The sequence below is a fragment of the Neovison vison genome, chromosome 4 (assembly GCF_020171115.1).
Source record: "Neovison vison isolate M4711 chromosome 4, ASM_NN_V1, whole genome shotgun sequence".
Classification (NCBI taxonomy): Eukaryota; Metazoa; Chordata; class Mammalia; order Carnivora; family Mustelidae; genus Neogale; species Neogale vison.
This window is the reverse complement of record NC_058094.1, coordinates 133,563,742-133,586,485: the sequence shown is the minus strand read 5'-3', so window position 1 is coordinate 133,586,485 and position 22,744 is coordinate 133,563,742. Positions and strand designations below refer to the sequence as shown.

At 54.0% G+C, this 22,744-nt stretch overlaps 1 protein-coding gene across 4 annotated transcripts in view; it reads right to left on the bottom strand.

The window, feature by feature from the left end:
* GRB10 (growth factor receptor bound protein 10) overlaps positions 1-22,744 on the bottom strand; it is a 178,095-nt gene that overhangs the window by 22,714 nt on the left and 132,637 nt on the right. For all 4 annotated transcript variants that reach the window (XM_044245689.1, XM_044245691.1, XM_044245690.1 and 1 more), the window contains 3 exons: positions 9,015-9,171; positions 2,087-2,202; positions 1,357-1,425 (listed from right to left, as the gene is read on the bottom strand). In XM_044245689.1, coding sequence (XP_044101624.1) covers positions 1,357-1,425; positions 2,087-2,202; positions 9,015-9,171 — 342 coding nt within the window. The remainder of the gene's footprint in view (positions 1-1,356; positions 1,426-2,086; positions 2,203-9,014; positions 9,172-22,744) is intronic.

Genomic DNA, 22,744 nt, shown 5'->3' with positions numbered 1-22,744 from the left:
GGTCGTCTCACTGCCGTCGTGGACACTCTGACATCGTCTGAATTACAAAAACACTCTTTTTTGGTCAAACCAAGCATTTTCAAACAATGGTTTTCCTTTCAAAAATCTTAAAACCCCACATAAATCAGTGTGCAGGACATTCATGCCCATGCGAGCCAACGGACCTTCCCAGCATTGACAAAAACACAGGACGTCGCAGATTCCCCTATGAGACAGTAGGGTCAAGGGCCCTCCCTTTCTCCTGGGTTCCCATAAAACACGCAGCCTCATTAAAAGTCAGGGTGACAGGAAGCGCTGGGAGCCGTGTGCAAGGAGACCGAGCCCGTCACATCCACCGTGTCGCCCTCCACGGAAAGGTGAGCTGATGCATCTCTCCAGGAACGCCTGGGTGACACTGACGTCCCAGCTGACCCCTCCCACAGGCAGCACGCCTGCCTTGGGAAACCGAGGCCAAGAGACAGGTCCAGGAGCAAGACCGGAGCAGTGACAGGGTTGGGTCCTCTTCAAGGAACTGCGAGGGACATGGCTCCTCCCGCAGGTGGACAGGCCAGTGGACACAGCACAAATGCTGCGGTCAGGGTCAGGGCGTAGGGATCAAGGGGGCTTTGGGAAACCCCAGAACGGAGCTCTGAAGCCCTCACCATTCGGGAGGTGAAAACAGGCCTGGTGATCCAGAGAGCAGACAAAGGAGGACAGCAGGCAGAATTCGGCAGGAGCTAAATTTTCGTGGTTTCTCTTAACCCGAGGCCACCTGGAGAACGCTGGCTGCGTTCGTGAAAGGTCTGTTGTCTCACGCGACATGCCGTACACAGACACGTTTTCTCGGGGCACAGCCTAACAGTCCCCATTCCCGTCTTCCCTGGGAGAGCGTGGGCAGCTCAGCCGGGGCCACGGGGAGGGGCTGGGGAAAGGCCAGGATTTCTCGAACAGACGTCAGAAGGCAGCGGGAGACATGACATGAAACTCATTTTAACGTATACTCTGCTACCTTCTCAAGGGTTTTATGTCAGTCCTCTTCCCGGTAAGGGAGCTCAGGGTCTGTGTGGAGATCCCCGGGGCGGCAGCCTGGCCCGGGACCTGTGCTCCGAGGAGAACACACAGGCCCGCGGCTGCTCTCTCCCGCCCTTCTGCTCCCGCTGCTTCTAGCCTGGAGGAAGCTCATCCTGCTGGTCAGGGTTTCGCCACGAAGGAGCCTCTGGCTACGCACCCATTTCCCAACCAACAATTACTTCTGGTTACTCTAAACCCCGATAGGAGCCAGGGCCGGTACACAGGTGGCAACCCCGTCTAGCTTCTGGGGAGCTGCCACGGCCACTGGAGAGGACGTCCACCCAGAAGCGCGTCCCTGCCCAGTACCTGCAGAAGCTGGTTGTGACCGCCGTTGGACTGCTGACACCAAGTGACCATCTGCTCCGGGAAGAAATTCTAAAGAAATGGGAAAACAAATACATCAGGTTGGTTTAAAAGTGGGGAAAAGCAGCCTTACAGGGCCGCTAGCGTTCAAAATTTTCCTACAGGCACACGGACGTCCATCTGTATTTAAAATGACGTCTTTCCCCTCCCCTAAGTAGCAGGGGGCCCTGGGCCCTGACGGGTCCCAGGACACATGCCTCCCTCGCCACCCCCTAGGGAAATAAAAAGGAAAGAAAGATCCAACCCGATGTGCCTGGAAACTCCTCCTTCCACAAATCACGTGTATTACTAGCTATTTGCAGAGAGTAATGAGCTTTTCTTCTGTTGAATATGGAACCGATCTGTTCTTGGTTGAACCAATTCAACCATGACCTTTTGATGTAACTGGAAAACCTGCCCCGCCTCTCTCCCCACTCAGAGGCTAACCCCCTTTCCTTCTGTGACCACGTAAAACGCCCTCGTCACGTCTGGCCACCACAAGGGCATTTAGTTAAGCATCGGAGACCGAGTTCCGAGTGAGGACATCTCGTGAGACGGCAGACCGGGTTCTCCATCCCTCTGCCACCCCCGTATCCGTCTCACTTCCAGTATCCGCGGCTCTACGGATCCCAAACATCAACCCCAAGAGTTCGAGAGTCCGAAACCCTGAACCTAAAGAGGTTAAGACTCTCACCGTAGGATTTTTGAAAAACTCGTATTTTGCGTAATTCTTCCTAAATAAAAACTTGCTCTCGCTTGCCATGGTGCTCTCCACCTGGACCACCAGCTCGTGGTCTTCCAGGCACCTCTCTGTGGAGGAAAAACAGATGTGTGAGAAGATCCAGGCAGAGCCGGCCAGGTGCCTTCGCCCCAGCGACGACCTCTGGCTACCGTTCCGCTCCTGTGCACCCGCTGGGCGCGCAGACGCGGACCAGGACAGACGGCGCGGACGCCTCTCTGTCTTGCGGTCCCGAAGGCGCAAGGGGTCCTGCGACAGGTCAGGGGAGGAATTCACGTCAATCCCGGCTTCTGCACCGGGGAACGTGTTCATAAAGACTTAAGTCAATAAAGACTCCCGGCAAATGCTGCTGCCCTTGAACCAGGGGAATTCCCGCTCTCATGAAGAACAGGGACCACAGCAACCGGGAAGACGTCCGCAGACAAGGAGTGTCTGGAGGGACCCCTGGAAGGCGGGGGGGCGAGAGGAGAGTGAGTGCAGAGCCGTGAGTCAGGAAGCTCCACGGACAGACAGGCAGTCTGGTAAGAGGTGGGAGGGGACGTGCCGCGGTCTGTCCGAAGGCCCCGCCTCGAGGGCTGAGGCCCACGCCACCCGCACGCGGGGCTGCTCTCCTAGCCTGGATTCCACTGCTGGAGCAGGAGGAAAACACACCGCGCACGGCACGCACAGGTGTGCACACACTCAGGGCACCTGCTCTGATGGTGCCACGCCCCCTCCCGGAAGTCCGCTCAGCAGGAAACCGACCACCAGGGATAACGGAGTGTTCTGTAGGAGCAAGGCACGGCAGACTTGCCGCGTGAACTGATGGCAAGATGGCAGAGAAGGAGATGCCACAAACCTGGCTCGGACCAGTGGGCGGGTCCTCCAAAGCCCCCTCCTCCTTTCCCACGGCCAGAGCCTTGGTGCCACATAGAGGATTCTTCGGTAAAAACATGTTTGAAGCCCAAATTTGCCAAGGCCCAGAATGTCCTTCCCACAACTGCCGGGAAGTCCGGGGCCACGCCCGACGCCAGCCATGAGCCACGGAAAGCCCTGCCTGCTCCTGGCTGCGAGGGAATCCGCCGGCAACAAGAGACCCTACCCCCGCTCTGCGCGTCCCCACGACAGAAGGGAGGAGCCGTGCCCGGCTTGAGCACGCGATCTTGACCCCTGCCTTTACTTTCCTGAAAAGGAACTCCTTCAGTTAAAACGGCGTTTCCCGTGCAAAACAAATCAGTGACCTCTGTTCCAAAGTTTAGTCAGGAAAAAAACATTGCTGTAGTAATAGGGACAAAGTCAAGCACCCAGAACCTGCAGATGGTTGATTTACAAACCTGAAATTTTTCACCCAGCAAAATAAGGAAAAATAGACCTGTGGGGCTATAAGGACCTTAGCAAGGACGGGACGATGCCACGGTCCGAAGCAGAGCGTTCTGTCTGCACAGGGTCATGAGGAAGCCCCACCGCGGCAGGGGGAGGGCAGCAGCTCGGAGGGGCACATGTGTACACGGGTACGGGCCCTAGCACTCCCGGACAGCCGCTTCCTCCCTCCCCAGGTCCCCCTGACCCTGACGATATCCCGGGACGGCTGCACACACACTGGGCACAGGGCAGCCAGCAGAGCGGAGCGGGGAACCCATGCACCCTGAAAGATGTGTCCTCCTCTGCTCTGGGTCCCTCAGCGTCCTCCTGCGGGGGCTCAGGTACCCACAGGGGGCTCCCCTTCTCTAGCCCGCAGGGGGCCAGGAGCCTAGGACAGCCGTGGGCCCAGGAAGTCTGTGTGTGACCCCTTTCCCAGAGACCCCTGTCTGCCATGGATGTTCAGACACCAGCTTTCCCAGCCATCGAAAAGCCACTCTGACAAATCAGCTCAAAGCCCTTTTCTCCAGTTCTCGCTTTCTCTCTGATTCTAAAAACAGGTTTGCTTTCTTTCTTTCTTTTTTTTTTAAAGCTTTTATTTTATTTATTTAACAGAGACAGCACACCAGCAGGGGGAGCAGCAGGCAGAGGCAGAGGGAGAAGCAGGCTCTCTGCGGAGCAGGGAGCCCGACACGGGGCGGATCCTGGAACCCTGGGCTGGGATCGTGACCTGAGCCGAAGGCAGATGCTTCACTGACTAAGCCCCCCAGGTACCCCTAAAAGCAGGTATTTTCAAACGACCTCAGGTGAGTCTATTAAATAATCCCGTCACCGTCCGTAAACTTCCTATAATCACAACGGAAAGCGACATTTCATCAGGGTGTTCCGGAGGACTTCTTGTACAGATTGAAGAGTCAGACACTCCTCAAAGGGGACTCTCTTTTCTCAATTTCTGACACTAAAACCCGCATCTACGCCACCACCCTACTAAATACACAAAAAGGTTACAGATCACACAACTCGAGAAGGCAGATCTTTGCCTTAAACTGTGCTGCAGGTACATGAGTCCTTGGCAGAAGCCTGAGCTTCCGGCTGGGCTTGTGTCGGCTTCCCACCCTGCCGCCCCACCCCCGTGCCCCCCTCCACCCCCCTCCATCGCAGGGAGCAGCTCCGGCTGTCAGCAGGCTTCTAACAGCTGCTCCGGGCTCCGCAGGACTGGGGACTGTGAACACAGTCGACAGGGAGATGCCACGGAAAACAACCCCGACATCTGGACACGCCCAATAAGCAGCGTTCCTTCTAAATACCTCTTTTCAAACGACCCACGCTGTGGGTCAAACGCTGTGGGGAAAGAACAGCGTTCTGGTGCCTGCTGCACAGAGCGACAAGGAGACAGAGATGGGGAAGGTCAGCATTCGGAGGCCCTTCTGAGCACTGAGGGCTGAACATGGACGCCATCTCTCCTTTGACACCTGTCCGCATGTCCAGATGGCAGTGTCCCTGCAGCCAAGCCCTCCGGGGGTGACGGCCACACCTTTCTCGCCGGGCCAGGTACACATGCGAAGCTGTTAACAGCTAGGCTTTTTCCTAGAGGGCAGCAACGTAATTCTCACAACTACAGAATTCACCAAATCCCTGGACTTTACGGGAGCTGCCTTCTCGTCACTGCTCCATGCACAGCGGACTCCGCCGCTCATGCGTCCTGGGGTTCGTGGTCACCCAGGGCCTGGGAGGGGGTGCCCCATGCCCTCCTGGGGATGCAGCTGACCCGCAGTGACACCTGCAATGCCACAGGGGCTCCAGGATGTCGTCTGCATGCCCCTGGTTCCAGTTGCACAAAATCCCTTAAAACGGTCATTTGTCCGCTTGACACAGCAGCAGGCTGACTGTTAGCTCTCCCGACATGTCCTCCACACGCAGGCCTCCCGACGGAAGTGAGCCCTTGCCACGCACGGGCTCGGGCCAGATGGCAGAACCAAGCCCGCCCTGTTCTGGTCCCTGTGGCTGTACTTGGTGGCCGCTGAGTGGCCTCGGTTGGGGACAGTGTTCTCAAGGCTGTGATGTCTACATTAAAGGCCGAGGCCAAGGACCCCACCCGCACCCCCCACCGATAGGCAGGATGTGAACAGATCACATCCAGGGAGCAGCTCGCCATGGCTGGAAGTTACAAGGCACAGACCAGCCTCCCTAAGACCGTCCATCACTAAGGGCTCTGCCCCAACTTGTCAAACGGCCCTGAGGGGTAAGGGACTTCAGGAGGTGCTGCTGGGGCTGAGGAAAGGCACTGACCCAGCTATGGCTGCAGCACAGTTCAGAGGGAGGAGGAACATTCCCACCAGCCAGAGGCGCTGCCCACCGAACACCAGTGGGCACCTCTGCATCTCCTCCCTTCCCCCACCCCCACCAACGGGGCCGCTGAGAGCTGCGGCCACACACATGCATGCTCGGTCTTCTGCTAGTGCAAACAGAACATCACTCCTGCCTGGGAGAAAGTTTAATATTGCTAAGGATCCAATATTTTACCTGTGAAGATCTGAGTAGTAATTGTGTCTCGAAATCCTCAAATCTGAGGCCATACATAGGCTCAAAGTGTCACTGGAATTAGCTCACTTATGCCCCAATTATAAGGGGTAATGGTCTGCCTCATACCAGCCTTCCAGATCTGAGGCACTGTGGGCCTGGCACCAGAATCTCAGGCCTCATGGACACACACGTCCCCAGAGCATCCCCAATGCACAACCGAGAAAGTGACTTTCCACACGGTGCTATCAGTAACTGAGGACATGGGGCTGGATGGCTCTGCCCGAGAGTGGGGGTCCCCTGACTGCATGCCAGGACCCAGGGACACCCCCCAGAACATCCTCCATTAAAGAACTCTGCACACAGACGAGCACACTCATACCCGATGGTGGGGATTCAGTGCGGACACATCATGTGGCTCTCTGATGGGCACGGCTCCAGTGCCTGCCTGTGCAGCGAGATGTCCGCTATCCCCACTGTCCCCACTGCTGACCCTCAGGTGCTACTGAACACGGGTAAGAGCAGGATTTTCGCCTCAACAGCAATATGGCTGTATTTTAAAAAAGGACAGCTTGCATCACAAACCAAAGGGCACACAGAGAAGATACAGGAGCATGAAGGCCGGAGGCTCTGTGGACCTGCGGACGGCAGGACCAATCAGCTCTAGAAGCTCCCATGTCCTGCGCTACCCAGGCCTTAGGAGCTGCTGCTCCCCTGCTGCCGACCCTGCTGGAGCTGCTGGCAGAGAAGCTGCTGAGGCGCAGCCCCGTGAGGGCTCGTCACGCACCCGCAATTAATGTCACGGACTTCCTTTGGTCAAACAGAATCCGTGTTCTTCTGCCTTTCCCCCCTCCCCCCATCATTTTCCTTTCTCCCTTCCTTTTTTTGTCACTTTAACTTGGTTTTATAAGATTAGGGATGCCTGGGTTAAGCCTCTGCCTTCAGCTCAGGTCATGATTTCAGGGTCCTGGAATCCAGCCCCACACAGGGCTCCTTGCTCAGCGGGGAGCCTGCTTCTCCCTCTCCCTCTGCCTCTGCCCCTCCCCACCTTGCTCAAGTTCTCTTGCTCTCTTTCAAATAAATAAAATCTCAGAAAAAAAAAATTACCTTCTTCAGAGTATGTTAAGTAAGTATGTTAAGTCCCTCTGTGAATAAGACAAGGAAAAAGCAGAAAGCGACCGCACCCTGAGAATACTGTGTGTGCCGTCGGAGGTCTTTACTGAGTTTCGCAGAATAAATTCCTTTTCACGTGGACGATGACTGCCAAAATTTTACCGTACCTCAATTCTCCATCTCTGGCATGCTAGTTGTGAGATCAAGGGCTACCACAAAAAAATACGTGAATCAAAATTTCTCACAGTCTTTGTGTTTGATTTTTTTGTGTCTCTCTGTCTCCATTTTATATGTGCGACTTTTTATGTGTGGACAAACATATTCGCGTATTGCGATACCTGCAGAATTCCTTTCTGCAATTCCTTTCAAATTAACCGTTTTCTGAGTTTTGAGTGGGTTTCAGGAATAATCATACTGGGGTCCAAGTCCACAGCTGTGTTTTTAAAGTTCCTTCTGTGTGTGTGTGTGTGCATGGACACACGTTGGTATACATGTGTCTACACCCAAGCGTGGCCTGTGTACGTGTCCATACACGCTACAGGGCTCCAACTGTTGTTTAATTTCCAGTTCCCTGGCAGCAGCAGATGCTGCTGGCGGCCCCAACAGACCAATGCAGGGCGCATTCATGGCTGCCCCAAACTGGAGCTCGACAATGGGGCTTGACACCTGTTCCTGCAGGTGGCGCCAGTGAACACACCTGGTGCAAGAAGGCTGCTAGGAACTTTCCTCGGGCCTGGAGATGGAGGTGCACTGGAGATGGGCCAAAATAGGAAAGGGAGAAAGTGTCCTTAAGGTGAATGGTGAGCTGCGTCTGACGGCACAGGGGAGCTAGAACACGGGGACTTGAAACAACACCAACGCAGGGGGTCCCTGGGGCTCAGTCAGTTAAGCGTTTGCCTTTGGCTCAGGTCATGATCCCAGGGTCCTGGGATCGAGTCCTGCCTCGGGCTCCCTGCTCAGCCGGGAGCCTGCTTGTGCACATTTACGCTCTCTCTCTCTCTGACAAAGAAATAAATAAAATCTTTAAGGAAAAAAAAAAAAAAACAATGCCAACCCAAATTTAGTAGCATTGTTCAGGCTTAGACTGTCTAACAACATTCTAAAGAACACTATTTCGTTACATGAATATTCCAGCCCTAGAAGTTTAAATTTGATCTATTCACCTTCCAGAAAGGTTCAGGAGGAAAGTTCGGAACCACGGAAAGAACTCTGTGACCTGCGCAGTCTCTCCTGCAGCACACAGGACAGACATAGTTGCTGATTCGGAGAAAATTCTGATTTTAGGTGTGTGCATATGATTTCGTAAGCACCAGCCATTATCTGGTAAGAATTTAAACAGAAGCCTGAAAAGCTTCCTTACCTGAAAAAGACCACCTGAGCAAGAAACCCCACCAAACCTCAGCAAGCTCTACAAACAGCACCTATTTCAAAATAATCTCTTGCTCTCTAAACATGAGACACACACATGTGCGCAACCTGTGCGAACACTGTGAACCAGGCCAGGGCTACACCCTGCAACTTCTGCAGGCCATCTCCACGGCACCCCACTCCCACTCCCGGGAGAGGGACGAGCTGCCGTGGGCACAGGGACTCAGGGACAGTGCTCCCCCCAGCCCACACCTGTGCAGCAAGTTCTGAGCACCTGCCACAGCCGGTTCTCCAGCCAAGTCACAGAGGGAACCTTCCTGCTGTGTGCGTGACCTCGGGAACGGCCGCTGCCACCCTCCCAGAAGCAAGATTCTGGGAGCAGCAGGTGGGGGAGGGTTGGGAGGGACGCAGGAGAAGTGTCAGGAGAAACTGGTGTGCAGTGAAATGGGGACGGCACACAGACATCTCACTGTCCAGGCAGGGACCCCTTGAGGACACAGCTGTCTGCTTGGCCACGCGCCAGGTCCCCCAGCAGGCTCCCTACCTAGTCCCAGGTGCGGGTGGTGCTCCACGAGCGTCCAACTGTTGTCGTCCACACAGTGACTTCTGTAAACCAGCAGCTGGCACAGGTCCCTGGCCGTCATGTCTGCTGGGATCTCTACCACTCTGCTCGTCCCGTCTTCACTGAAGATCCTCACATCCTGCAACACACACACAAAGGGCCCGTGGACAGATGAGTACCTGGGGTTTTCAAGGAGTAAACCCCGAATCGAGATCGAACAGGAAAGGTAGCACCGTGGCGTTCTGACCCGGGTCCGATGTCCTTGCAAGCAGCAAGGCCACCTGCCGCCCGCGCCCCCTGCCGCCCAGATGCAGTGGGGCATGCAGGGTTACAGCAGGAAGTTCTTGAAATGCCAGGACACCTCGGGGCAGACAGGCACACGGCCAGGCCGGAGCGTACGAGCTGCTTCCCAGCCACCTGTCTCGGGAAGCGCCAGGACACGTGTCAGATACTGCCGGGGGTCTCTGGGCCGAACGGTTCACAGCAGAACCAACTGCACAGACAAGCGGAGCAGCCCAAATCCTAACTTCTGATGAGTCCACCTGCTGCCCGTTCCCGGGTCTGCCTGCATACAGCTGGCGCCCAATCAGCCTGCATGCAGCTCGGCTCCCCAAGGCCCAGGGAGAGTCACACAAAGAAGTAAGAATCTGCTGAACTTTAAAATACCGAGACGACGGGGCAGAGTAAGAGCCCAGTCACAAAATTCTTTGGCTCCCTTCCCCCTACAACATGACACAGCTTCAGCTCCCTGGTACCGTGCAAAGCCACCACGAATGACGCGCTCCCAGGCAAAGGGACGGTCAAGCAGAAATCCCCGGGACCAGTAATGTCCTCTGCCCCAGCAACCAAGTGACAGGAACAGGGTGCAGCCTCTGGGGAGACACAGGGTGCTTTCAACCAAACCAAACCAAACCAAACCAAACCAAACCAAACCAAACCGAACCAAACCACCTTACCTCAACAGCATGGAAAAAGCAGTCAGAGGAACAAGATGGCATTTTAAATGGAGACTGTGTCCAGAAAGGGAGTTTGTCCCCGGCTTTTCCACTGTCCCCCGTGGGCGGGGCCCCACCAGCAGTGGATTGTGCAGAGGTGCGGGAAGCCGGGAGGGCAGGGTGGGCAGTCTCTGGGCAGGCGGGGAAGCTGCCGGAGGTGGGGGGCTGCTTCTGCCTCCGCTAGGTCTACTAGGTAGTGAGTCAAGCCACGCTGGTGAGTCAAGACCAATCAACGTCTTCCCTGGGCCTGATGCAAGCGGCCCCCCACGGGGTCCCCACTCCTCCAGTATGGCTGAGGTGGGGGATGGACCCTCAGGCCGACAGGCCAGAAAGAGCCCCGCTCCTGTGCTCCCGCGACAGCAAATGGAAATGCGGGGCACCCAGAGCCCGAGTATTCTCTGAATCCAGGCCCGTCTGCCAAGTCCCTCAGGAGTCTGTGTCCTCGGCGGAGTGGGAGCTCCCGTGGCTTCTAAATGTCACCCGGTCCTGACCAAGTGGCCTCAGCTCTCTTGCTCCCTCTCTGTCCCTTTTCCCAGGTGTAAACTTTGGCTGGCAGGAGAGGGCGAGCTGTGGGGTCAAGTCCCTGTTGCAAAGTAGTGAACGCAGGAGCAGGAATGGGGATCGTCCAGTCCTACAAGGACTGTCCTCGCTGGAGGGGAGGCAGGGTCAGCCTGGAGGCACAGCTCGCCGGGGGCAGGTCACCACGTCTGCCGGGCCACACCGTGACAATCCCCTGGGAGCCAATCAGGACTGAGGGACGAGCTTGCAGCTCGCATGCGTTTTTATAGAAACCTACTCATCTCTTTCTGGTAGTGCACATTTCACTGGACGGAAGTTACACTTCCACGAAACAAATCAAATATTCAAATACAGCTGATGCGCGGCAGTCCGTAAAAGTGACCTTTAAACAACGAAGAAAGGTCTTTTGCCTGAAGGTCGAAATTTAAACGAATGCACGCAGTAACACGAAAGAGAAACGGATTTAGAAACTACAAATGGGTCCAGATAATTCCTTAGAATACTGTCTGCCCTGTCCTCTGCCAAGCCCGGCGAGCTCCTGGCATTCTCTACGCTCAATTTCGGGGAGCCTCTCTGGGACAACGACCACTGTCAGCTTCTCCAGAACAGTCTGATCACGCTGAAGTCTGTTTATCAATTCCCTGCCCCAAACCAGGTCTGGCCCCCATATTGAACCTCCTGACCGGCCCGAATGCATTTTTCTTTAAACCGGCCCTTCCCCTCCCTGCCACTCGCAGCCGCCACCCCCTCCCCCTGGAGGTCTATATATAGTCTTCAGTATTAAAAGCTAAGATGTACTTTGTCACCAGGCCAAGTCCATGGCTTTTGGATTCCCGGAGCAGGCCGGGCTGCCGGGCCCGGGGCAGGGGCAGACACAGACGGTGCCCCAGGGACAGGACCTCGCAGCACACACTGGCCGCTCTGCCCTAGCCCCCACCCACATACAGCAGAGCTGCTGGCCAGTGATGGGACAAACCCCCCACGACAGAAAGGCAAGAAGCCACTATACGCAGCAGCAGTCGGGGGTGGGAGTGGGACGTGTCCAGGGCTACACAGGAGAGGACGTCAGCGATTACTGAGACACAAAGAGAAATGCTTGGTAACAGGTGGCCACCTTCCACCGTACCTCCCGAAGCCAGCCGCTGAAGGGACATCCAGCACCATGAGGTGCCTTGTCAGTCACCACCTGGGCAGTGCTGGGGCTCATTCTGGAAGCATAAGGACGTGAGATCTCAGCCTGGGGCACCTGCCTGGGTCTCTGCCCTGCGCAGCTCACAGCTCAGCCAGGGGGAGATTCCTCCTGGGGCCTGTGGTCTCCCGGGCCGGGTTGGGACTGTCAAGGGTACGTATGGATGAGTCACACCGGATGGGAGTGAATTCGCAGCACAGCCCCGCAGTGCCAGCCTCTACTGCCTCAAGCAGGCTCCATACTAGTGGAGACTCACTTCCCCCTCTGGGCCGTGAGCACTGCTCGGGGAGTCGACCACAGGTGCGAAGCAGAGTGTTTGCCCTGAAGATGTTTAAGCACCACTGAGGCCTCCATCGGCAAAGCAGGGGTGGGGAGGCTCTAGAATCAGACTGGGCCGCAGTCCAGCTTCAACGAGAACTAGCGGCAGGAACCTGGCACCGTGGGCCTGTGCCTCAGTCTCCCATCTGTGAAATGGGGAGTCTGTGAGTAGCACTGACCTCACAGGGCAGGCTCAACTCAGGCTAAGAAGAGCCCCCTTTGGAAAGGTCTTGGCCCCCTGTACCTGCCCCCTTGAGGCATGCTTTCAAGGAATGAAGCACCCCACGTCTGCGGGCTGCAGACGGCAGGGAAGGGCCCCCACCCGGACCCTGAATCAGGCCTGCAAATTTGGGAACAGAAGCTTCCTGACCGGACAGTTCAGTGGGAAAAACAAACCCCTGAATCCTCACTTTCCTCTTTTCTGTTGCAAAAAAAAATCTAAGTAAATCATTGCTTTCAAACATAAAATGGTACTATTGCAGGGAACTAATCCCATCAAAAGGATGAGATGCTTCTCTGCAGAGGTGAGGGGGGCAGGGATGCTCCGTCAGGCCGCCCAGCCCCTGCCAGCGGGGCCCTGTGGCCTATGATAAAACACCTGGAGTGGTAATAGAACCTTGTGGCACTCCTGGAGCCCTGCTGTCACTTTTTATGCACTCCCTGCACAGAGAAAGCAGCAGACCAAATGGAAGGAGTTTGAGAACCATCAGGATGGAAGTGACTTCATCCCAGTGGCCCCGATCTGCACTCTGGGGAGTGTGGCTTCTGGTCCTGGGTCCTCGGCAGGTCAGCCGTGGGGGTTACCTCTCTGCTGTCCAGCTCGCTTCCATGTCATGCACCAGGCACATGTTGCTGGCTGACTCACAGGCTCAGAACCTCTTACTGGGTTGAGAAGCCCTTCACTCTGGCCCAGACCACTGTGCAAAGATAGAAAGTGGGGTACTTCCTATTCTTTGCACCCAGTGCTGTCCACAGTGCAGCATAACCCTGAAGGTCAGCCCCCCACCCCAGGATGCATGGATTGAGCAGGGCTGGGGGAGGGGCCCAAACACTGGCCTAGGAGCCAAGAGAGTAGGGAGGGGAGGGCTCTGAGCCAGGAGCTCCCTGGCTAGCTTGGTCTTCCTTCTTTACCTTCAATCAACCCTTCTGAGCTGGGAGATCTCCCAGGTCCGCTTTCAGCACATTTTCCAAGGTTAAGGACGTAAACAGAGGTTTTCAGAAACTTCCTTGTAAACACTGGGGATGGGGGGGGCTCAATGCTTATGAGAAGTCAGGCTGTAATCCACCAACTGCCAGGGACAGGAGGTGGGATGTGCTGATGGTACCCATCCTGGCTGGGGCCACAAGGAGGAAAGTGGGAAAGTCAGCCGTGTCCAGGCAGGTGGACGGCGCCGGGGGCCACACCTCTGCCTGGGCAGGTGGGGGGCTCCACCTCTGAAAACCGCAGAAGCCATGCCAGGGCCCAACGTGAATGCCCTGTAAGGACCATGTCACTGTCCCCCAACGAGATGAGAGACGTGAGTCTCAATAATGCGGAAGGGCTGGCCCAGCATCCAGCAGATGGAAACTGGTGGAGCCTGGACCTGACCCCTAAGGCGTCTGCTTTGGTTTGCTGCTTTGCGGGCATGAGCCACAAGCGATCTGTGGCTTCCTAGGAGTGACCTGTGGCTTCCTAGGAGTGATTCCGGTGTGCTCAAAGCCCCTTGATCGGGCATTTGTAATAAGTCTGGGGGAAATTAAATTCAGTTCAGACTGGGGCAGAACCAGGATTAGACTAGACAAATTTTAGTGAAAAATAATGGCAATCTAACATCTTTTTCCAGTTCTGTTCTAAATTAATGGTTCTACTTGGAGACCTAAAGCAGGATAACTGAAACTGCCCCCATGTTATTACATGGCTGGGTTCAAGGTAATAGGAATGTACGTGACAGTCCTGTTAAAGTCTGCCGAGGCAAACTCACTTTAAAAGAAATCTGCGTTATAAACTGCTGACATCCAAGTTTCAATGAAAACATATTTTCAGTCCTTGCAAATCCTTTCTACAGGAGTTAAAATCCAAAAAAACAAAAACAAAAAAAATAAAAACAAAACAAAAAAACAACACCTCACTGAGGGGCTCCTAGGGGGCTCAGATGGTGAAGCGTCTGCCTTCGGCTCAGGTCATGATCCCAGGATTGCGGGATGAAGCCTCACATCAAGCTCCCTGCTCAGCAGCGAATCTGTTCTCTCTCTCTCAAATAAATAAATAAATAAAATTTAAAAATATATATAATGCATTGAATAGTTCTTGAAAGTCAACCACACATTTCAGGGTCCCCCAGCAGACTCCCCTCCTTGAATGGCTCTCAGCCCAAGAGGCGGGTGACAAGACTGAAAGCACAGGGTGGCCCACCTTCGTGGCTCCATTTCAAACCAGACAGACCATTTGGAAGACTCGATTTTGACTTGCTCCTCTGTACTTATTTTTCCTCAAAGGGGTATGTGTAGCCTGTGACTTGGACAAAGGCAGTATCGATAATGTGGTATCATTTTGTCAAAAACTTAAATAAAAGCTATTTTAGAAAAGATGCACTCCTCCTTTGGTGGACTGTAGACAGCAAAGGGATTCCAAGTGTTTGGAGCCGAGCGAAGCTGGGCCTCAGTTTCCCCGCGTGTACGGCGGTGGCACCAACTGGTCTGCCGGCTTCACCCAAGGGCTCCTACCTGGGCCCTCACCAATCACGAGGGCCCACTGCTGTTGTCATGGACACGTCCGCTTCCTCTCCCCCTTCCTGGAGCTCCTGGGGGAGCAGGACCACAGTCCCTCCTCATTCTTGCTCTGCCCTGCCCACCTGCTCCGCAGCTCCCTGAGGGTCCTGGGGAAGCGTCGCTTGTAGCATGCTTGTAGTCGTTTCTCCCACACTCGGTTTTCTTCGTGTTCAGGAAAAAATCCAGCAAGGCCCTCGCTGGAAAGCGCGGCCCCTTCCACTCTGCCGCGATGATTTGTTGGCAACTCTTCACACCTTCCCTCCGCCCTATACCAGGCCTCTTTGTCCGGTGGGCTCCCCCTGGGTTTCCAGGACCAGGAATCAGGGGCTCAGGCAAGTGGAAGCACGGGGGTGGGGGGGCGCACCCAAGTCCCGACAGAGGGCCCCATAGCGGGGGCAGGGGCCGCCTGTGTCCAGCACTGCGAGGACGAGCAAGCACGGGTCCAGGCGTGGTGAGCGGCGGTTCCCTTAGCTCTCAAACGGAGGACTCCGTTCAGGGTGGAGCCGACCTGGGGAAGCGCACTTTCCTGCATAAGGAAAATGCCAGCCGCTCCTGGGACATGTGGGGCGGGGGCACATAAAGTAGAAATTCCTGACATGTACACACACACACACACCCCCACCCACCCACACACCAAGAGATACTAGTTTTTTTAATTATAAAAATAAGTTTTCATTGTAACATTTGACAACAGTAAGGGACAAAGGGGAAGAAACCGAGATTCACCGACAATTCCCCTCTTGGTTAAAACTTTGAGTGTGCCCTTCTAGTATTCTTCTGCACAGGTATTTATAAATAGACACACTGACATAGTTAGGATCACAGGACAGACGGTTTTGCAATCAGGCTAGTGCAGACTCAGGTTACATTGTAAATATCTCCCAGGCACGATGCTTCTTTCATGTCTCTGCGCCTGCGAGGGGTCTGCCCACATGGCCGTGTGGACCACGGTGCTGTCTATGTGGACGAGACGAAGTCTTTCCTGCTCACTGACAGAACTGCCTAGCTCATCTTCGTACGCGTCTCAGTGTGTGTGCGTCTCTATTTTCCCAGGATACACCACTAGATGTCAAGCTTTATTTTTTTTTAAAGATTTATTTATTTTTATTTTAGAGAGAGAGAGACTGCAAGCATGCGCAGGGGAGGGGCAGAGCGAGAGAGAGTCTCAAGGAGACTTTGTGCTGAGTGCAAAGCCCGATGCGGGGCTTGATCTAGCAACCCTGGGATCCAAGACTCAGATGCTTAATCACCCAGGTGCCTGGACATCAAGGTTTCTTAAAATCCATCTCCAGTAACAGAAACATGCCCAACAGCAGAGACGACTGACTGTGTGTTTGGTACAATGCTATTTCCTAAAACCGGATTTGTTAAGGAATAGGATGGAACCATGAGCAAGTCCTCAGCCTTCCACTTAAGAAACCAGTTCTCCCCAGGAATCCCAGCTTCCCCCAGCGCCCACCCCCCACGCAGTCTAGAAGCATCAATCAGGTAGAGAATTTCTGGCTCCACAGTGAGAGCACGGACTTTAGAACGTGCCAGTCCTGGATTCGGACTCCCTCTCCTACTGCTCCATGAACCTCCCCACTTCTAACCCACAGCACCCTCAATGCCATAGTGGGGGGGGGACTGTCACACAGGCTTACACCAGCTGTCACATGCAGGGCTGCATATAATCCCCTTGTGTATGGGGCACAGACTCAATAAATAATCATTCCAGACAGATCCCGTCTGACCTATCTTCTTCTAGGGGGCACCTTGGACCTGGCTCACCATGCAGCACCAAGCCACAGTGCCCCCCCCACCCAAAAAAAAGAGAGAGCATTTGCACAGAAAGAGCTCATCTGGAACTTAGGCCCCAAAGACTTCTTCTCAAGTTTAAGTGGTTGGGATCCCAGTAATTAGGAATTTGTTTGCATTCAAAGAAGCTGGAGCCCTCGGGGAAGAAGGTGTCTAAGAACAGAACCCAACCCCCTCAGATCTACCTGTCCATCTTAAAGTGGGTGGGGACAGCAGGGTGACCTCTAGGAGGCCTGGTGACCAGCTCAGGGTGGGCAGGCACCCGTGCAGTGTGAACACAGAGCTGGGGCCTGTGGTGTGGCTGGGCCTGGGCGCACCCTTCTGGATCAAAGCCTCCGTGGGAACCAGTTCCTTGAATCGAGCCCTTCCTGGGGCAGCACCTTCTTTCAGGGGCACTGGGACAGTGCACACATGGTGTAGATACAACTCTGATTTGAATACTGAATTTTTTTATGATATTAAGGAATTAGGAATGATGACTGTTCCGATTTTTTAAAAAAATAGTGATCTTTTACAGAACCAGAAATACTGTAAAATAATTACAAATAAGTGATGATTTGACATGAGATTCTCATCAAAAGAGATCGGGAGGGGGCTCAATGGAGTGCGGCTGCAGCAGGCTGAGGGTATGTGGGGGTTCACCTCACTGTTCTGTCTACTTCTGGGGAGGTTCCAAATTCTTCACAGACAAGAGCCTAAACACTCCTTCAGCCTTGAGTTGCTAGAAGAAATAAAGAAAATAAGGCTTTTTCTGCCTAATCTACTGGAAGATTTGAACTAGCATCTCTCCGACACTAACATTCGACAAAGGAAGCGATATCCTTTTCCTCAGTGCTTCTGGGCTGGGACCCGCAAGGCTGGACTCTGCTGCCCGAGGGACGTGTGACAATGTCAGAGACATTCTGGTTGTCACAACAGCTGTGTATGTGCGGGTGTTGGGGGCGTCCAGTGGGTAGGGGCCAGATAGGCCACTAAACATCCCGCAAGGCCCAGGACAAGCCCTGAGACAGTGGACCAGCTGGTCCCAAATATCCCTGTCCACAGAGCACGGGACATCTTGTCCTTGGAAGCGAGCGAGTACACAGATGGGGACACGTCCAAGCCCCAGTGGGGCAGCGTGAGTCTCTAAATGAACACTGGTAGTAATGGCTGTGACCCACGGAACAGAATAATGTGTCCTCATGGACAAACACACACGTAAGTAAGGGGAAGGGAAAGGAACAAACGCTCCCACAGCAGACTGAGGCCTAGTAAACGCAGAATGATCCAAGAATCGGCTGCGGATATCAATGCACAGTAAAACCAGCGAGGGGAAGCCTGGGGGACAAGAGCAAGCGAACCTTGTCTCCAATTACCTTCCTTCAAGAAGTACTTCCTCATGACAAAGGGGAAAAGCCTGCAGAGGACACCTCCGCCCTGAGCCCCCAACCCCAGTGTGATCGCACACGTCAGGAGCCATGTGAGCTGAACCCGGTGGAGGACGCAGACTCCCTCTCTGTGGTCACACATACAGCCTGACGGGGCCTCCCCACCAGCCAGGCGTCTTTCAGTCACTGTACGGAGCACAGGGAAGACCAGGGATAGGCAAGGCACAGAGGCGTGTTCTGGGGACACGACAGAGACACAGCCCAGTGCCAACAGTGGTCCTGTACTGGTCACGGACCAGGAAGGAGGAAGGCCATTGAGAACATCAGTAGGACATCCGGGAAAGGTGACGTGGTTTGCAGAGCGGACACGTGCACGTGGCTGATGTTAAGGATTCCGTGCTGCGCTCCCTGTTTTCAGGTAACAGACACGGAGGTCTTTCTGGTAAAGGAAGCACTTGATGTCTACAAATCAGACTCGCAAGCAGTGGGATCAGAGAAGTAACTCACCCAACATTGATCAGCTGGAAAAATCTGGGGGGTGCCTGGGGGGCTCAGTTGGTTAAGCGTCTGACTCTTGGTTTTGGCTCAGGTCAAGATCTCACAGGTCGTGGGATCGAGCCCCATGCCAGGCTCCATGCTTAGTGGAAAGTCTGCTTGAGATTCTCTCCCTCCCTCTCCCTCTGCCCCTACCTCCCCTAAAATAAGTAAATAAAGCTTTAAAATGTGTTAAATATTACTAATTAGCAATCGGGGAACACGATCGACCAGAGTTCTTTGTATTATTCCTACAACTTCTCTATAGGTTTTAACTTATTCCAAAACAAAATTTAGGGTAACCCTACTCCTTTTCCATTCAGTTTCTGTCCTGAGGGGTATTTCGGCTACAGGGTGTTTAAGTGATTATTGCTGGGTTTGGTTGAGTAAAATGTCCCCTGTGGGGAAGGTGGTGCTGTTAGGTCCGCCTATGGAGATGATCCCCTGGTAGGTGCACCTGACCAGGGAGACCCACAGAGCAGACCATCAGGGGGCCATGCCCGTGCTCTCTGCTGGTGGCCACGTGGTTCCCGAGCTCAGGGCAGTGACACGACCCCTCCCCAACAATCCCCGTCCCCGTGCTGTATCTGCAGGTCAGGGCTGCCCATCCAAAGCAGCTCCCCCAAACCACCACAACCTCTTCCAGTGGGAGCTGTCTACTTTTAGGCCAACATGTGATCTTTATTAGCATCTGATGTCAACTTGTCTAACTTATTGTGCTCTGGTTTCAGAAAAAGTCTTGCCTGAGCCTAAGGGCAAGCAGGGCTGGCGTTCCTGTAATTTGGGACTGGGGAGCCGCCAACAGCCTCTCTGGGGCAGCAGCACCGTTGTCAGCAAGGGCGCAGCGTCCGCTCCGCGACAGCTGGGCGGGCACCTTGGTGGAGTAGGAGGACAGGGACACGAGGGCAGGGACAAGCAGGGGAACCTGGGGGAAAGGCTGACTGGAATCTGGGCAGACTGCGTGGGAGGGAAGATGTGCAGACTGACCGAAGCTTAGAGAACAGGGAGTCCCGGGAAGCAGAGTGTGAGTCCTGAATGGCGGAAAAATCACAAAGGACCACAGTGTCCAGGCAGGTCCCAACGACCCAGAAGGCAAGAGCCTGAAGATGCAGAGGGGGGCTGCCACCAGGGGCTACATTTTTGGTCAATTACAACCGTCAAGAAAATGTATTCGTAGATACAATGTCCCCCTCAAAATCCCAGCTCATCTGCAAGGCACATCTGCTTTGTGCACAGCTTCTATCACCTGGAATGCCTTATTTGGGGGAAAGGACGCTTACATACCATTAGGGTAGGATTACAGGATTACAAAAATACTGATGATCGCCAAGAGTTAGCAACGAATTCTCTTAGAAAGCAGAACATTCACTGGCACCGCTTAGCTTCCCAGGCTGATGATTGTTTAGAACTAAAAATCCGACACCCCAAGCAAAAATCCCTAGCGGAGGACGACAGATGACCTCCGGCCTGCCGTACCTCCATGCCCGTCGGACAAAGTGGGGCTTTCTAGTTCTGCTCACGTTCGACCACGGATCCCCAAGAATGACAGGTAAGCCAGAACACCGAAGGCAGCCACAGCCCTTCTAAACCCGGAAAAACAAAAGGTTCCACCAAACACCAAAAAGAGTAAGCATTAGAACGTGGCAGGTGCAAACCTTACTCCACCCTCGACTGTCAAGGTCTCAGACAGGGCGGGTAGGAGAGCAAATGACCTCTTTCTTCAGGTCTGTCCCTTTGCCCCCAGATGTCTTCGAGAGTTCCTCGAAGCTAAAGAAACAGCCAGCCAAAATGATGGACTGCCCGAGAGTCTGCCTTCATCACTGGGGATAGTGACTTGGCAAGGGGGAGACCAGTGGTACAGGACGCCTGACCCAGATGACTCTGCACCTGAACCAGGAATGGCCAAGCCCTGGTGCCCTCGCATATTATTCTAAGGGACAGTTCGCCCTTTAATGATGGTTATAAAAACAAATTTTACATGCACGCACGTACAGTCATGAACACGTAAATCTTTCGATATGACAATTACATTTCTAGGAATCTATCATCTATCGGCTTCTCTCCCAGCTCTCAATCATTTATCTATCATTGATCCAACGCTGTGTCATTGATCTACCCTTCCAAGTACACAGCCATTCACTGACCGATGATCTATGGACGGGAATGTTCATTTCAGCTCTGTTTACACGAAGAGTGAGTTGCAAACCATTACAAGGGCCTTGGTTACATAAATGACGGTGTCTTCGTGTAACAGAGCCACAAGAGGCTTTGGGGGAGGGTGTGATGATGCCCGTCGGTCCCGAGCCGAGACAGACACATAAATGCCCATCTGTGCAGAACGAGGTCAGGAACCGAGAAAGCGATCCTACCTTTTATCCTATGTGACCTTGTACCGTGTGAGTTTCACTTTTTGCTTTTATTGTGACCATGAATTACTTTTGCAATTTAAAGAAGTTAGAGCTTCTTGGCTTGTTTTGTTTTTGTTCCCTGGCTGGGCACAGATCATGTGGTGTAAGTCATAGCTAACGGAATCCCAACCTTTAATTCTGCTTTCTGGGTGGAGTCTGCCCAAGCTCACGCACCCACGGAACGAATCAGTTTCCTAGGAAAGGGAGGACCATGGGGAAGGGGGGCTTCCCCGTGAGCACCTGCTGGGGGAGGTGAACCTCAAATGCACTCAGTTCATAGGGAGGCTGGGGACAGGACGGCTCTTGGATCAACAAGGCTAAAGATCCAAAGACCAATACTGGGAACATGGCGGGGTGGCATGGGCATGGCTCCCACCCGGCCAGGCAGGTTCCATGGCTCCTATGTCCATCTTGGACATAAGTCAGCAACTCCTGGCACCATAAACACATCTTAATAAAGTGTCATGAATTTAAAGGATGTGGAATGGGGCACCTGGATGGCTCAGTCATTAAGCATCTGCCTTTGGCTTAGGTCATGATCCCAGGGTACTGGGAATGAGTCCCACATCAGGCTCCCTGCTCAGTGGGAAGTCTGCTTCTCCCTCTCCCTCTACCCCTGCCTGCTTGTGTTCCCTCTCTGTCTCTCTCTGTCAAATAAATAAATAAAATCTGAAAAATAAATAAATAAATAAATAAATCAATGATGCGGGATGCAAAGAGCAGAAGAACTACGCCTTTTAACACACGGGCGCTCCTTCAGGCTCATTTAGCATAAGGCTCTCTCTCCCAGTGGCGGGATTCATCCCAGGAGCTTCAGGAAAACAACATCAACAAAAACCTGCTGAGGATCCATCAGCCTCGAGATGGAAATCTTGGTTATGGAGGTGGGGCACAATCCGATCACATTTTGTAACACGCAACACAGATACAAATGATCGATGCTACAGAAAGCGGGATTTCCAGCAGTAACAACAGCGAGAAGGTTTGCTTTCTAGGGGCAATCAAACTTAGTAGGCAGCATGGACCCTAACAGGTACCCTATAGTCCGAAACCTACTTTAAGGTCTGCCTTCAATGGGTAGAAACCTCCGACACTTCAGGTCTGCTGGATAAGGGTCGGTTTCTGTCCTCGCCATCCACGGTGGATAGTCCCTGAGGAACTTCTCTTCACCAGGCATCTGGGTGCTGGGGACACGTTGCTTACACTGAGCTCCCAAGCTCACGATCCCACACTAAGTGGGGAGACAGACAACAAACGAGAAGCAAAACCCAGGGTGTCCCCTGTGGGAATGAGAGCGAGACAGCCCAGTGGGGATACTGGAAGGGCGTCCCTGCAGGCAGCTGGGAGGACTGCACCCTTTACCCAGAAATACCAAGTCACTGCACCAAAGGTGTCACATGGCACCATTTTAAAAGGGTCGTTCCAGTGCTGCGTGGGTAAGGGCGCCGGGTGGGGACGGAAACCGGGAGGCCCGCTGAGCAAGAGTGTAGGGCAGGAGGGCACGTCAGACCTGGGTTCCAGCAAAGGAGCCACGAGAGGCTGTCCAGCTGTGGTTGGTGGCGGGTGACAGGGTGGGGGGAAGGAATTCGGGGAATTGCACGGGGCAGCTGGGGCAGGAGCTTGTGGAAAGGGAAGGTTTTGAGTGGGGATCGGAGGCTCTGTTTGGACACACGGAGTATGAAGAGCCTCACAGGCATTCACATAGAGAAGCCACGTCGGTGCTGAACACAGAAGTCTGGGGCTCGGGGAGAACACAGACCTGGGGTATCCACGTGCAGATGGCTGGGAAGCTCCAACAGGGACCGTGGCCACCAGGGTGCAGTGCAGGGGAGAGGGC